The 17,304-nt window shown below is 42.8% G+C and overlaps 1 protein-coding gene across 1 annotated transcript in view; it reads left to right on the top strand.

The window, feature by feature from the left end:
• The window catches only part of SLIT3 (slit guidance ligand 3), a 195,073-nt gene extending 191,030 nt beyond the window's left edge, over positions 1-4,043 (top strand). Inside the window, exon 33 of the mRNA XM_033141837.1 lies at positions 856-4,043. Within this exon, the coding sequence (XP_032997728.1) occupies positions 856-1,097 (242 nt within the window). The 3' untranslated portion in view covers positions 1,098-4,043. The remainder of the gene's footprint in view (positions 1-855) is intronic.
• The last annotated feature ends 13,261 nt before the right edge of the window (positions 4,044-17,304 follow it).

The following is a 17,304-nucleotide window of genomic DNA, read 5'->3' as shown; positions in this document are numbered from 1 at the left end:
TGGACGAACTATATAGCTCCCATTGTCTCAAAAAAGCAAACAACATTTTACAGGATTCATCTCATCCTGGATACAGTCTGTTTGCATGGTTGCCTTCGGGCAAGAGATATAGAACTATTAAATCAAGAACGAATAGACTAAAAAACAGTTTTTATCCAAGAGTTATAACTATTTTAAATGCTATAACCAAATGATATGATCTTGGGGAGTCGTGATGGATGGTATGTATGTGTATGTGTGGCTGTAAATGTATAAATGCGTATATGTGGCTATAAATGTGGGATGGCATTCAATTTCGTTGTACTATGTACAATGACAATAAAGTATCTATCTGTTTAGGTTTATGGGTTCAAATAGGCCACAACTTGATCCTGCGAAGGGCAAGAGAGGAGCGCTCCCTGGCCAAGCTGCGATTTAAATTACCTGTGGCCATGCCTCCCGCCAACACTGATTGGTCAGCAGGGCCACCCCTGGGTGGGGCCCTGCCCAGCAACGCAGCCCAGATGGCAACAAGTGGGGCGTCAATCTCCACCCTCTGCCGGCTCACTGCAGGGGCCCCAATGGCTGCAATGCCACCCACCAGGAAAGGCGAATGGACTTGCTGCATGTTGGGCTGTGATTTGATGCAGAATCCCATCTTCTACTGTGACAATAAGTGGAATTCAAAGTAGTATTATGGAAACTGCTGTCATAGATACCTAGAACCAGCATATCTTCAAAATATTCTGGTATTAAGTGCACTTTGTAGCAATCTGATCTTGGCATAGGCCAAGGATAGGGTTGTGGTTTGGATTCATGTTCTGGATGTTCAAACAAATGACAAGATTTCTGAAAGCATGTATTTGTTTGTCCTAGCAGAGAATCAGTGCCAAGGAGAGATTATCCGTGAATTCATTCGGAAGCAACAAGGTTCGATTGCATGCGTCTCCCTGGTCAAAGTGCCTCGTGTGGAATGTCATGGCAGTTGTGGGAATGATCAGTGCTGCATTGCCCTCAGGAGCAAAAGGCGGAAATATGGCTTCCAGTGTGTGGATGGCTCCTCCTTCACAGAAGAGCTAGAGAGGCATGTGGAATGTGGCTGTGCAAAGTGTTTATAAACAGCTGATCCACCCACCGCTTTGCCCCTTTGTATCGACTCAGATGTGCTATCAAAAACAGGACCTATTTACTTTTAAGTGAAGAAGAGAATATTAAGTATATTGTAAAATAAGCAAAAAATAGAAGTTATTTTTATTATGAAAAGTGACTATTTTCATCTTTTATTATATAAAGTATCTGACCGTTTTGGGTATATGTATCATATAGTGAGTTATTTTTACTATGGATTTTTTTTTACAGTTGTAAAAAAGAAAATTGGAAAAAAATTATTCCAAACCTAAACACAGGGAATAATAACAGAGTATAGTTGATAAGCTTTGCACGATGGCCAGACGTGAAGGTAATTAAGAGATTGCCACAGAAATCGCAAAACAAGTCTTTGAAAAGTTCTGGATAGATACACATCTAGGAGCTATAGCTCTCAGGCCCCCTTCCTATCCAGGCAAGCTCGGTTAATATCCCTTTTGGTCGATCATGGAAATGTTGGTTGTGTTTATCACTATTGTGGATCTGCTTGACTCCATTGCCAAAAAAAATAAAATGCTGCCGTGGCTTGAGCCTTACGCACAGATATTATGCACACAGTAATGCAATGGTGTTAGTAACATGGTGTTTTGTCTTCTATGTATGATTAATTCCCACACTGTTGTTTTTGTAACTTGTAGCATGGCCACTCTTGTAAAAGCAAAATTTTGGAAATGAAGGCTTTTTTTAAAAAAAAGTAACAGATGAAAAGTAAGCACTGTGTAACACCTCATCAACAGCAGACGAGATAATCCTGGTACTTGGCACAGCCTTCCCTGGTCATCCAGTACATGGAACAGCATTACCTTGACTGCCATTCTGCATGCGCAGACTATTGCACATTCTTATGCAAGGGAAGGGCCATAAGGAAATCTCCTGTGGAGGTGACATCCTCTACCTCCAGATGACTTTATGTTTTAGTTTGCAATGCAAAGGATGCACTGAAAGATGCCTTACCAGACTATGACAATCCTTTTTTCCCATCCCCACATCCTTACTATAGGATTATTTCACTTTCTCCAAGGGTTCTGCCACAGTGCCAATTAAGTAAATACAAATCTATTGTTCATGTCACTTGTTTTCTGCACATGCTGAATATAAAACTACAAAGTAATGCAGATGACAAATCCTTCTTTAGATTCGAGTCTATCCTATGTAGCCTGAAAATCCTCATGGCAGCTGATTCATACAGCAGTGTGTGGAATGTCTCAACATATAGATTGCATCCATACCACTGCCAGACATTTTAATGGGCTAGCAGTGGCCCACATGGTAAGTCACTCTACATGTTACAGCTGCCATGTGGAGCAGCCACTGTAAGGAGGCTCTTTTGCACAGTTTTCACAAGGCAGTCATAACACAGAGACCAGTCTTTGGATAGGGAAATGTTAATAGAACAAGATAAAGTCCTATTTGTTGACCACCTTAAATGCCTTTGACATGTTGTATACCCACGTCTGGCTTATTTTCTCAAGTCCATTCCCTGCCCCTCCCTTGCTTGGATGTGTAGTAAGGACAGCCTGTAATTCCAAGGAATCATTGAGGAGACAAAGGGGAATATTCAAAAGTGCCTGAGAGAGCTAGTACTCCACGTTCAAGTTTGTTCCTGAAATCCTGGAAAGATCCCCTGAACTTGGGATCAAGTCTCTTCACAGCAAAGGATATCCATATTTCTCGGGAACAATGTTTATCGTTAAAAACAACCATGGGAGTGAATCCCACTAATGACCAGTGCAGCCTCTCCAAACAGAACAGATTTGTATCATGCTACAAGCATTTTACTCCTTTTTCAGATTTCAGGAGTCTGAAAATGCTTAAGAGTCTTTATTATAATTACAGTCTTCTGAAAGCCACAATAGTTTGTTCAGATTTCCTTATAGATTCTCAGGATAATTTCAGACAGGAGGGAAATGACTGATACAATAGTTGCCTTTCAGAATAAATAGTAGTGCATGGAGCCTGCAATCAGTGAAACGTAAAACAATCACTAGTTACTTTGCCAAGAACTGATTGAAATAATACAGTTCAGGAGCTGGTGGGGGAGAAAAGGCCACTATGGAGAGTGGGGGTTGTTATTTTGAGCCCAATATGTGATGCTAGAAGCAGCTGGAATTTATAAAGTAGAAATGTACCACAATCTGCAGAGACCAAAAGTTTGCAAAAGCAAATGCAACAACACTCTCTTGTGTGAACAAGACTTTGGCACAAGCATCCTTTTCTTAATGATTTATTCTTTTTCATGGCATCTGTTATCCAAGAAGCTATTGCCTCTGTTGCTGAGAATGGAAATCCAGCCAGAATAGCCCATTCATAGAGTTGTAATGCTACCAAAGGCTATACACTGCCAAGAAGAAAGTGGGAAAATAATTGTATTAAGCTATAACAAAGTAAAGAAAGGAGGTACGATTTTCATAAGGGTCTTTAAGTACACAAGGTAAAAAAGCCATCAATGTTTTGTGAAATAATTTCAAGAATGTTTCTAAAATTGACAGGCTGAGGAAGAACTAGCCACAGTAGAGTGAGGCTGGCAGTGTTCCATCAGTACATATTTGGACTATGTGGTGATTTAGAAGAAAGGACACTTTATTTGTTTTCTACCAGTGGACAGTTTATACTGTGCTGTGTTTCAACTGATATGATATGGAATCTTTTGTTTTGTTTCTAAGTGCCAAAAGGTCTATGAAGTTAGTTTTTAAAGTGTTAATTAGATCTCTTTAAACTGCCTAAATGACGGTACGTTTTGGCTATTGTAAATGGAACACAGTAGCTTACTTTAAAAAAAATTAATATAAAGAAAGATGCTAACCCTATAAAAATTGTACATTGGCATTGTGGGTTGCTATGAATTTTGTGTATTTTACTAGATTGTCCTATTGTGATGTATTAAATTTAAGTAAATTGTTGGGTTATGGACAAATGTACCTTGTTCTGTGTTGCTATGCAAGTTATTTTTCTATCCATTAGGTGCATATTTTCATCAGTACTATACCTGCTTTAATTGAGTGAGCGCCTCTGGTAGCTGTCCATCTAGCTACACAGTTCACAGAATTCATTGTAGCACGTCCAATGGTGGACAAAGCATATGTGGATGAACGTATGGAAGAAGGCATTGCTTAATATACACAGGTCCCAAGCCATTTAAAGCAGGGGTAGGCAACCTAAGGCCCATGGGCCACGAGCGGCCCATGGGCCACGAGCGGCCCATGGGGGTTGTTTAACCGGCTCCCGAGCTGCCCCCGAGTCGAGCCGCTTGCTCAGCGAGTCCCTGCATGCTGCGCTAAACCGGTGCAGCACAGCACGGGGACTCGCTTCTGCGGCGGTGAAAATCGTGTCTGCGCAGACGCAGACACCAGAAATCGTGGGTGCAGTCTGACCCACGGAGGGATCTCCACTGGAGTGAACCAGCCCAGGCTAGGTAAACCTTGCTGACCCCGATTTAGAGCTTTTAGGGTAACATAAGCATCTTGGGTTGAAGCCGGAAACAACATGACAGCCAGTGCAAATTTAACAAGGCAGGCACGATTTGATCACTTTATTCAAAATAAAGTAAATAAATAGGTAGAAATAAGACTCCAGCTACAAAACAGAGTGCACAAAGATGACTTGAAGCCCCTCGCATCACGCTTGATATAAAGCATATAAAACTGAGTCAGCCTTGGACATCTGCCCCAACCCAAACAAAGCCTCTCCTTGCTGAAGCTGAAACTTCCTTACATACAAAGGGTGCCTACCAGTCATAGCTATTGTATTTCCTGTATGCATTCTCCCTCTATCTGTTGTTAAATAAATAGGCAAGAGAGACAGATGCATACTAAATAGTCTTTTTATACATTGAAACAAAAAGGGTTTCACCTAATGCTTCTCTTCTTTCCAACTCTAAATATCACATTGAAATGTTACTGACCAATACTGATTCTATGAAGGTTGGAGATCATTGGTATGGCCTCAAACTGGAGGGAGTGGTGATATATGGTGGTGGCTGAAGCCCAATAATGTTTTCCTCCAAATTGACCAGAAAAGCAGTGCATGAGACAGGCTGAGTGACAATGTATCTAGTTTTGCTAACCCAGAAGTACAGAGAGAAAGCTTATGAACATATTTTTTCTTTCTTTTTTTTGGAATAGGAATGACACATTGGGGTTGGTTAATTTTTTAGGTTGGAACTACTTTTATTGAATTACTTCTAGCTCATGCTAGCCTTAGGTATCCTTTTTGAGAGCCCAGTGGAGTTTCTGACATACATACAGCACTATGTCATATGAGACATCTAATAGTCCAGGGTGACTATATGTGTTTTCAGGGTTGGAGTAATAATATAGCAGGAGCCACATTGATTTGTTAATATCTGCTATGTTCACATACATTTTTATCCCTACCCACCACTTTGTAACTCCAGTACCAAAAGCGGTGCATGGGAAGGTGAACCCTACTCTGTTCCCTCCCACACCCCAACATCCCTGTGGTCAAGTGCCCTAGTGTGCGTACACACACACACACACAGAGAGAGAGAGAGAGAGAGAGAGAGAGAGAGAGAGAGAGAGACATTCCCCAAGGAACAGCAGAAATTAGCTATGTTGATAGAAAGGTACCTGGGATAAAGGAATGCCATGAGGGGGAAACATTCAGTTTCCCTCAGTGCCTTTTTCTGTTAAAATTTTATTTTGGTCCTTCAAAACCCAGTGTCCAACTCATGACTCAACCAAGTTCTTTGCATATTATGAATGAAGCATTGTTCTGGAATATCCAGTGATTCAAGACTGGATTGATTAACACCAAAAAGGTGGGTATGGGAGTGATCAGCACAATTGACAGATCAGGAACAGTAAATTCTTGTTTACCCATTCGAGAGAAGCAAACACAAGATCAGACCTAACAACATTACATTTCAGAACAACACAGCATTGCTGCAAATCTAACTGGTGGTCTAATGTTCTTAGGGTCTTATTATTGCACCTTGGGAATATTTTCCATTCTGACATATGATGACATCCTATTGATGTCAATTGCTTTTCAGATATTAGGCTGGCTACAAGGCTTTCCATGCAGTGCAATCATATGTAAATTTACTCAGAACCAAGTTCCATTGAGGGTTGGATTACAATCTGAGGTGAAACTGCTTGCTCATTCATTATATTTTGATTAACAAATGCCTTTTATTTTGGATACTTATCTTAGCTTGGTGTTACTCCGCTTGAATATGAGGACTTGTTGTTGTTCGGTCGTTCAGTCGTGTCCGACTCTTCGTGACCCCATGGACCAGAGCACGCCAGGCACGCCTATCTTTCACTGCCTCCCGCAGTTTGGCCAAACTCATGCTAGTCACTTCGAGAACACTGTCCAACCATCTCATCCTCTGTGGTCCCCTTCTCCTTGTGCCCTCCATCTTTCCCAACATCAGGGTCTTTTCTAGGGAGTCTTCTCTTCTCATGAGGTGGCCTAGTTTACTGGAGGACTAATTTATGGATTTCTAGGAAATAAAAACTTTTTTAAAAAAATAAAAGTCAAAATATATGCATAATGTTCCATGCAGTCAGCATTTTTTCAAAGAGGTTCATGGTGCTGAAAAGGAATTATAGTAAGGCAATCCAGACGTAGATGAAGTCACTGCTGAAACAGTGCTAGTTTTAAATACCGGTAATACCAGGAGAAATCTGGAAAGCTTTGCAGGGAGCCCATTTTAAAAGACATATATTCAGATTTCTTTGTGTTTACATCATAGGTATTACCATCTTTAACTTGTAACATTTATGGTGCAATTCAACCATCCCTCTTTAAGAACTAGAGCCTATAAGCCTTCAACTGAAGTTTAATTCTAATAGTCTTGGCTTGCCAAAGCTTCCCATGGCAGGGAGCTCTGCCACAATCACTCCTCCTATCCATTTTGATGGCTGTGCAGATGAGGTAGCATTATTGTGAGGTACAAATGTCCCCCCCCCATTTTTTTGTATTTATTTGTTTGTTTGTTTGTTTGTTTTGTAGCTGTTTAAAGCCATTGTTATCTGCAAATGAACTACTGTACCTGTATGCTTTCTGTCACTGTTTCAGCATAACGTTAAAAGTAGTCAGTAGGAGGGTGCCATGGCATTATTAAGCCAATCAGATTTGTTCGTGCTGTGATGTCATGGCGGGGAAATTAAGTCAATTCAGAATGATGATACAGAGTTCCTGCTTTGTATTGCCCTCATTTTGAATTGCTTTGTTTGATCTGAGTGGCATCACATGGTCAAATCTGATTAGTTACGCAATGTTGTGACTGAATAGGTGAACACTTTTTCCCTCTTGGTCCAAAGTCCTGCAAAATCAGCTTTGTACCAGTTGCAAAAATATGTGAGAAATGCAGCTGCCCACTGCCCTTTTCAGATCATCTTCAGCTCAGAGTAGCAACCCAACTCTGTCTGCCATTCTCAACCTGACATTGTAGCTATCCAGACAAAGCCCCTTCTGCCCTAGAAAGGAGGGGGGGGGTTGCAGGCATCACGAGCCCTTCATGTGCACAGGGGATGGTTTCATCCCCTGACTCCATTGGCTGAGCCCTGGGTGTGGTGCCTGGCTGGCTGACCAACCGGTGCAGCCGACAGGTGTGGCTGGTTGCATTTAAACCAGCACGCGTCCAGGGCTCAGCCTCTTCTTCCTGCTCGCAGCTGACACTTTGGTCTTGGCGGTTAGGCATTGGATTATCTCGGGAAGGCTGAAGGTGGGGGAGAGGTTGGGCCATCACCTTCCCCAAATGCTGAAGGGTACTTCGTTAAATGAGTCCGAGGGGCGTGTCCCTGTCCAAAGCCATGGTAGGTGAGGGCCAAAGGCACGCCCCATATCAGTGACCACAGGGTGAGTCCCTAGCTGATGTACAGCAGCAGGGCTCTCCCATCGGTGGTTAACCCTTCCCTGACTGCCAGCACGACGTACTGGAGTCGGATATAGTCAGTTAGTTCCAATGCCTAAGCCAATACCGCTCAACATCCGTAACCAATAAAGTTGTGGCCTTTTCATGCCCATTAACCTTACTTGAAGAGTCCAGTGTCTTTATTTCACCACGGGAGGGGTTGGGATATTGACATGCAAAACAAGGAAGGTACTTGGACAAAGATGATTAGCCAGCACAGAAATACACTTTGTGAGGAAATGCATAACATGCAACTGAAATACAGTTGAACAGTGGTTTCACAATACAGTTTTAATGAAAATTAGGCTGCAATGCAGTTTGCACACTTACTTGGAAATAAGCCCATCAAGTTTAATGGCCCTTGCTTCTGAGTAGATATTAAAGAATTGCACTGTTAAAATTTCATAAAGTCCCTGCCAAAGGGATTACTTCATTGTAAGAAATACTGTGCAGCTTATGTGTACATCATCCTATGAAAGCTAATTTCAGCCTGCATTAGAATCTAAGAGGCAATACACCACATAATGTATGTGTTATTTTACAATGAAACTATGGGACCTAAGCCAAAAGGGATTTATATAATAAAAAAATAAAAAAATCACCTTTTACTTAAAAAAAAATGAACTACTTCCTCAGACAGCTGTTTCCTCTTAAATGCTACTGTAAAGGGTCCTAATTTGCATCATTATCACAGAGGACTTTTCTGCGTGATCAGTTTAAATGTTCTTCATGGCATTTAGTTTCAAACAACTCTACTGTCTTGTTCTGTTTTAATCCCAAATCTTCAAACAAGTGTTATCACACTATACTATTTTCTTTGCCTGGTTCACAGTTATATCATTCAAAAAGGTGTCTCGGCTCTCCTTCCTCCTGGCAATTACAAACTATACAGACTCACTGCTCAGTAATGCCAGCTTCTACAAGTAATGCATGCTTTTATATTTCCTTCATTTATTTAATATGCAAATTTTCTGTGTCTTGGTGACTGTGTGCTGGGATGTACAAGATCTGTGTACCATAACTAGCATGTTAACAGGGTGAAATCCAAACTAGTGCAAGCGGACTTCTGCTAGTACTTCTTTCCTTCCCCTACATCCTGTCTGTGCCCCCCCCCCCAAATCTTCTACAGAAAGTTTCCCAATCCTTCGGAGCACAGTTCTAGAAATGCACAAAGTATTATGTTTTGAGGATGTGGGTGGGTGAACATCCAGCTTCATCTCATGGTCTATTATTTAATGTGTGAGGTCATAAAATAAAGGAACCAATAAGCTGCCCTGAGCTCCTGGGAAGAATGGTGAGACAGAAATGTAATAAAGTAGGAGGACAAAGAGGCTGTAATGTATGTGCTATCCATTAAATATCTGTCACGTGGTCCCTTTAAAAGAAAAAACTCTATGACCCAGGAGGCCAACTCCTGGAGAGTTGACTCAAGAGGTGTGGCCTGGCTGGAGAAGCAGTCAAGTCTTCTGGGCCTCATCAAGAATAAAGCTTAATTTACCATTAGCTCTGCTTATAATTTGTTCATAGTTAAGCATTAGACAACAAGACAGAAGTGTGACCTTCAGAATGTTGTTGTAATTGATACACAAGCTCAGAAGAATTAACAAATAGGTTTGAGCCATAGCATTAATTCCATTCAGTGTAGCTATTGCTTTGCTTCATTCATACAGGGCTGGCACCAGACTTTCGGGGGTCATTGGCACACTGCTGTTGATGGGCCCAACACCACCATCCCATGGTCAAAACTACAGAGGATTTTTTTTTAAATCTGCCTCCATAGCAGCATGACCACCACTACCACTCCCAGCCCTCTGGACAGCATTTTAGCAGTGGCCAGATAATTATGCCATTATTTTTTTAAGTCTTAATTTATCCACACTGCAGTGCCTCAACCTATAGATCTATGAAACTTAGCCTTTACATCTATAAAATTTATAGAGTTCATAGATCTATAGGCTGAAGCATTGCATTTTGGGTAAATGCGGCCTGCACAGGTGGGAGCCAAGTGTGGCTCCCATTCAAAAGCGGCATGACTGCCTGCCTTCCAATTAAAACAACAACAACAAAACCCATTGAAATAAATAGGATTTAAAGTAATGCTGTTTAAGAGGCTCAGACCCCGTATGTTCTAAAATGGAGTGGAATGAGAGGAGGAGACAGAGAAGAAACATGGGCAGGCCGTTTCCTCAGCTGTGATCAGGTAAGTCAGGAACAGCTAGTGCAAGCCTTCCATTCAGGTACTGGGTTATTTGCACACTATCATGTAATTTCTTACAAGGCAGCTTCCATGTAAAATTGTTTCCATCTGTGACAACTTGGATGCCACTATTAAAGCAGGGTCAGTACAGGGGGGATTTCTCAGTGCCTTGTTTACTTTCTTGCCTCAATTCCCTCCTCATATATCTTTGTGGCCTATACAATCCCAGGCATTTTAGAGTTATGCCCATCTTGGCCAGAGACATCCAGTCAGGAGGGGCTGATTTCTATGCCAGTAATGGTCGCATTTCCTTATTGGAATAGTGCATTGTTCTAATGTTTTCTTAACGGATTTAGGCAGCAATCTTAACCTGATTTACCCGGGAGGAAGCCCCTCTGAATTCAGTGGGGTTTACTTCTGAGTAGGTATAGTTAGGCTTGTGATGCTAATTATTGAAAGCATTTATATGTATCTCTCAAAAAAGTTGGAAGTTGTTTATAATACAGTGATACCATGGTTAAAGAACGGCTTAGTTTATGAACAACTTGGATTAAGAACGCTGCAAACCCGGAAGTAGGTGTTTTGGTTTGTGAATTTTGCCTTGGAATAAGAACATGTTCCACTTCCTGTTGAGTGTGTTCCATTTGTAAATTGAGTCCCCCGCTGCTATGGGAAAGCACGCCTTGGTTTAAGAACGCTTTGGTTTAAGAACGGACTTCCAGAATGGATTAAGTTCGTAAACCAAGGTACCACTGTATACGAATTAAAGCAATTGTTTGAAATCATGAGCTAAGCAAGCCAGCAGAGAGTGTACAGAGAAAGACTATTCCCCCCCCCCCAAAAAAAAAGATTTTATACACACTGCTTGGAGTTCCATCACAGAATGTGGAACAGCAGGATTAAAAAATAAAACTGAGAAAATGTGGGAAGACATGAACTAACCAAGCCAGTAGAGGGAGTACAGAGATCACTGTTTTCTGATCCTCCAGCCAAAGCACATGTTTTCATTTTTCCTCTTGTAAGTATCAGATGCATCCTGGTTAATGAAATTTGCACTGCAGCAGCTGTGTACATGGTTTAAGTTATCTTCCTTTCCTTGGAACAGCAGGGTGCATGAGTACCATAAGAATATTGGATTTATGTCAGTGTATAAAGTAAAGGTAAAGGGACCCCTGACCATTAGGTCCAGTCATGGACGATTCTGGGGTTGTGGTGCTCATCTCGCTTTATTGGCTGAGGGAGCTGGCGTACAGCTTCTGGGTCATGTGGCCAGCATGACTAAGCCGCTTGGGGCGAACCAGAGCAGCACACGGAAATGCCATTTACCTTCCCACTGGAGTGGTACCTATTTATCTACTTGCACTTTGACATGCTTTTGAACTGCTAGGTTGGCAGGAGCAGGGACCGAGCAACAGGAGCTCACCCCATTGTGGGGATTTGAACTGCCAACCTTCTGATCGGCAAGCCCTGGGCTCTGTGGTTTAACCCACAGCGCCACCCGCATCCCTTGTATAAACCTTGACATAAATCTTTGGCTAATGCTGTTGTTACTATTATTGTATGCCTTTTGCCCCTAGGCTTCAAGAGTGGGTTACAACAATAAATACAAAACCATCAAATATGAAAATAAATTCAGTTATCTACATTCTGTGGTCCTAGGACCTAACATATTGACTATCAAAGGCCTGTTGAATAATACACATTTGAAACAAAGCAGGGTTTCTGCCAGCTGTATGCCAAGGGGAGTGGTGTGCCCTAGCTGAGAAGGCTCACTGTCAAGTTACTGCGTCTTGAGCTTTGCTTACAGATGGCACTACTAGCAAGACCTTTCCAGCTGCTCTGGCTGATACAGGGAGTTTCTTTCTCTAAAAGGTATCTCCAGTAAATTCACCTGCTTCTTCTGCCTACTGCTTCACATTCTAATTCCTCACTGGACTTGTTATTGCCATCTACTTGGATAGCTGATCATCCACAGAGAGACCAGTTTGGGTCTCAGAGGGTGGGAGCAAAGATTCACAGTAAGAGCCAGAGGCCCACTCTTTTGCATTCTGTGAACAAGCACTAATCACGACTACGTATCTTGCAAATTCAAACAATGCCATGCTGCCAAAAGAAGTGTGAAAAATTAGTTAAACAATACAGAATATTTGGAAACTCTCGTTTGGCACATGGGTAGTGTCACATACTACATTTTTCAGTTTGTTCCTGCTTGGATAGTGTACACAATAACAGTTTTAATGTTAGATGATACAGAAATGACTAACTGCGTTTAATCTTCAACCTCATTCTTAGCCGTTCAGTAACCAAATCAGATTTCTATCTGCGTTTAACTCCCTTCACCCAAGACTGCTTGCTCCTCATTCCTTTCTGGAACAGTTGTAGCAAAGAGGGCCATTGCTTATAAACCCATCTGTTCATCTCCTCTTACTGAATATTTAAAATCTAGAAAGGAATTCCTGGTCAGGCGCGTAGCTAACCGCTGGGCTGCCGGGGGCGGCAAGCCCAGCGGCACCCATGGGGGCGGGGCGTCGCTCCGTGCGCATGACGTCATGACAGTGTGTGCGGTGCTGCTGCTCCCAGGGCGACGGAGCGAGCGGCAGCGCACGGGGGTGACACGCGGCGGCCCCTCCCACCCCCCACGCACCACCGGTCACCCCGGGAGGAGCAGCTCCGCACGGACGGGGTGCTCACTCGACCGAGCGAGCACCCCGTCCGTGCAGCGCCGCTGCTCCCGGGGTGACGGAGGGAGCGGCGGCGCGTGGGAGTGGCGGGAGGGGCCGCCGCTTGTCACCCCTACCCGCCGCTGCTCACCCTGTCACTGGGGGCGTACCGCCCCTACCGCCCCTCCCCAGCGACGCCCCTGTTCCTGGTTAATCCCAATTGTGCAAACACAAAAACTAAGGAACTCTGTTGTTGGAGAAAGGCACTCGGAAGTGCATTTTACTGCTAAATAATCTTGGGGATCTTTTTTTTGGACTGTGTTTCTACATATTGGTAGGCAAAAGACTGTCCCTGCCCCATGATATCAGCTTGCCTGATCTCTGAAATAACCTGGAGAGATCCTCCCCAATGCCCTGCCTTTATCTGAGGTGCAATTGATACAAAAGAGGCTGCTCTTCAGGTCAGCACCTAGGTTGCTGAATTCCATCCCCCAGAATATTTTTATAGCTTCTAATACCTTTTTGTTTAGGCAGCCATTTCATCCGAGTCCACTGATTACTTTCTGCATTGTTGGGTTGCTTTCTGTCACCTTTAAATTCATTTTATTTTAAATTGGTTGTTTTATGGCCTTATCTTGGGCAGTATCCAAATAACACTTCCTTTTCAGCTCAAGGATTTAAACTTACGCAACAGAATTTTCTCCATGCACCCCCTAAATCCAGTGGCGGAGCTTCATGCTCCGGCACCAGGGGGCGGAGAGCAGGCGGGGGCGGAGCTGGCGCATGTCCTGGGGGTGGGGCACACCGGCAGCAGGGGTGGGGCGCACAGCACGAGCGGTGGGCAGCCACGATGGCACCCTGCCAGGATTGCGCTGCCAGGGGCGGTGTGCTCCCCCCACACTCCTCTTCCTCTGCCAGTGCCTAAATCTATTCTAGGGGTTCCCCCAAACCTCCAGAAAAGATCTGGGGAGAAGGTGTGGTTCATGAGGGGGGTGTTCAGTTGCACAATTGTAAATCCTTGCATGGATGGGATGCATTTGTTGAATACCACCTTTCTTTAATGGAATCGCTTATTTTATTGTGAGCCACCTAAAGTGCTGTGTGGGCTAAAAGGTGAGCTAGACACCTCCACACCATACATTTAAAGCACATGTAGACATGTGAGAACCAGTGTGGTGTAGTGGTTAAGAGAGAGCCAGTGTGGTGTAGTGGTTAAGAGTGGTAGACTCGTAATCTGGTGAATCTGGTTCGCTTCTCCGCTCCTCCACATGCAGCTGCTGGGTGACCTTGGGCTAGTCACACTTCTTTGAAGTCTCTCAGCCCCACTCACCTCACAGCGTGTTTGTTGTGGGGGAGGAAGGGAAAGGAGAATGTTAGCCGCTTTGAGACTCCTTCGGGTGGTGATAAAGCGGGATATCAAATCTAAACTCCTCTTCTTCTTCTTCTTCTTCTTCTTCAGCAGTTAAAGAATCCTGGGAGCAGTAGCTTAATCCCAAGAGAGCTGCAATTCTTAGCACTCATAACTCCAGTTCGCAGCTTCTTGGGGTGGAAGCCATGTGCTTTAAATTTATGGGGTGTGTGTATTTACTTATTTATAAATCTTATAAATAAAAATGAATGATACCTCATAAGTAATAGCAGCATAGCTTCTAAGTCTCACCTTAGTTATGGAATTATTATTATATGAAGTGCTCTGTATCAGAAAGCCACAGTAAAACTGTGGAGCTCTCCTGTAATTATTTGGGACCTGTCTCTTGTTTGCAGAGATGGTCTTTGTACCTCTATTGTTTCTTGCAAATGAAAACAATCATTGCAGAACTGAGGCACTTTGGGTGTGTGGGGGTGAGAGACGATTAATTTGTGCCCAGCTATGCCCATAAAATGAGAAAGGATAGTTGTGGGTTAGAGGTTTAGGGCCTTAGAATAAGATTCCCTACAGAGGCCACATGTCCTTTTCATTTGGTCCTTGTGGTCTTCCCCAAAACTGCTGCAGATAAGTCATTTTTCCCCTTTTGAAGCTGAGCTAGCAGTAGTGCTGCCAAGAGCTCCAGCTGAAGAGCAAAAGGTCTTGGAACTGTAGCTTGCAGAAAATCTATGTCTTCTCTCCGTTCATTCTGGAATAGTGCCAAGGGTGAACTAAAGCCAAATGTATGAGATGTCTTATTCAAGAAATCAACATTTGTTGTGCAACACACACACACACACACACACACACACACACACCCTTATCACAGCACTGATGTAGGAAACTTCCTGTAACCACAGCAACATGTTAGATTTTACTTTCATTTGAAAGTGTTATCTTGTACTTAAAGTGTTGGCTGTGAAAACTGGGGGATCAGTTTGTTCTACAGTCAAAACTTCCTGGATTTGAGAGAGGCTTCCCATGGAAACCCCCCCCCCCCAGCATTTCTGTTAAATCTACCCACCAAACTCAGAAAAGTCTTACTTGTTTATTTAAAGGATACCATTACAAATGTAACTGTGTGTGTGTTTTAATTAGTTTTTCTTCCTCCATTTGCCTCTCTTACTGCCAAATAAATTGTTAAGAGTGCAAGTCTATATACTCAGAAGTAAGTCCTGTTGAATTCAGTGGGGCTTACTCTCACATGCCTAGTATTAAAGTTGAAATGGATTGCTTGGGTTTCCCCATTACTGAAAACATTTCACATTTTAATTTCATTGATTAATTTCAGCATGTGTGCAGAGTGCCTAGAGAATGGTCAGAATGTATAGGACACTTCATTAAATATATATATTAAAATATTTCTACTATAATCATAATAATTTTATTGAAGTTTTTCATGTTGTACAGAAGCCAAGAAAGCGTCCAGAAAGTCTCTAGGTAATATCAGTCTCAGCATTCCTCCATGTCCCATGACAATAGAAATGATCCAAAGTGATACAGTTTTCCATCCCACTGGTTTAAATGGGAAAGAAGTAAGTATGTCGGACCATAGGAAGCTGCTTTATACAGAATCAGACCATTGGCCCATCAAGTTTAGTATTGTCTACACTGACTAGCAGCAGCTCTCCAGGGTTTCAGACCAGAGACTTTTCCCAATCCTACCTGGAGATCTTTCTGCATGGAAAGCAGATATTCTATCACTGACTTGTAGCCCTTCCCCCAATAGAAGGTCCTATTGGCTTTTAATTAAGAATACTAATAGGGTTACCTTTACCTGGATCACATCCATAAGCAGCAAGGCAAGTTTGTTATGCAACTATAACAAAAGTCTCCCCTGCAGGGGCCTGGGAGCTTTTCTCCATCAAGCTAATAAGGATGTTTTTTGTTGAGATCAGGACCAGGAAAGGAAGTGTGAAACCTCTCCTCCTTGCATGCTGCACTTCCAAAAGAAATTACATGCAGTTAGTGTTTTTAAGCATAGTTTCAAATGATGATGTGCTTAGCATCTCCTCCAGTTTGGTTCTTCAACTGTAACATCCTCAGGACAGGAACCTGCCCTTTGTGCTTTATAGTGTGTCATGAGTACCAGTATATTAGTATCAGTGGACTTAAACATTTGTGGATACACATTTGGATAGCCCATACTTGAGGTAAAGGTAAAGGGACCCCTGACCATTAGGTCCAGTTGTGTCCAACTCTGGGGTTGTGGCACTCATCTTGCATTACTAGCCGAGGGAGCCGGCGTACAGCTTCTGGGTCATGTGGTCAGCATGACTAAGCCACTTCTGGTGAACCAGAGCAGCGCACAGAAACACCGTTCACCTTCCTGCTAGGTGGGCAGGAGTTGGGACCAAGCAATGGGAGCTCACCCCGTTGCGAGGATTTGAACCGCCGACCTTCTGATTAGGAAGCCCTAGGCTCTGTGGTTTAACCCACAGCGCCACCCACTGTGTACAACTTGGTATTTAAGTTATCTGAAGCAACTAATGCATTTTTTAAAGATGCATTTTTTACATACACAATCACTTAAGAAGCACAATTAAGGCTGAAAGCCTGTGCAATCCTGAAATAAGAAGGGCTTACTTCTGAGCAATCATGCTTTTCAACTGAGCTCTAAGTGGTATTCCTTTGTAATGTTCTGGAGAATAAGCTTTCAATCCCCACCTAACAATTATGTTAATTTCAGGGGTGCAGTGAAAATTAGCATATAAATCGGATTCAGAATTTCATCTGAAACACCTCTCTCTTCAGCAATAGGGTTGCTAGCCACTAAAGTTGAGATTGTGCCTACTACTTTAAAAGCTCATAAAGACCCTAACTGTTATGTTCCTCTTTCATGTGATGTAAAAGCCATTACTGGAACAACGGTGGAATACAGTACAAGTTTAGTGCTCATTTCTGTGTTCTTTGCTTCCGTTAATAATCTGTTTGCAGATAATATGGAAATGAGTGCTAAACTTGTGCTATATTCCCGTATAGTTCTGGAAGTGGCTTTTACATTGTGTGAAAGCTCAAATATAATGTAGAAATTAAC

This window comes from Lacerta agilis, chromosome 2 (assembly GCF_009819535.1).
Source record: "Lacerta agilis isolate rLacAgi1 chromosome 2, rLacAgi1.pri, whole genome shotgun sequence".
Classification (NCBI taxonomy): Eukaryota; Metazoa; Chordata; class Lepidosauria; order Squamata; family Lacertidae; genus Lacerta; species Lacerta agilis.
This window is presented reverse-complemented; position numbering and strand designations above follow the sequence as displayed.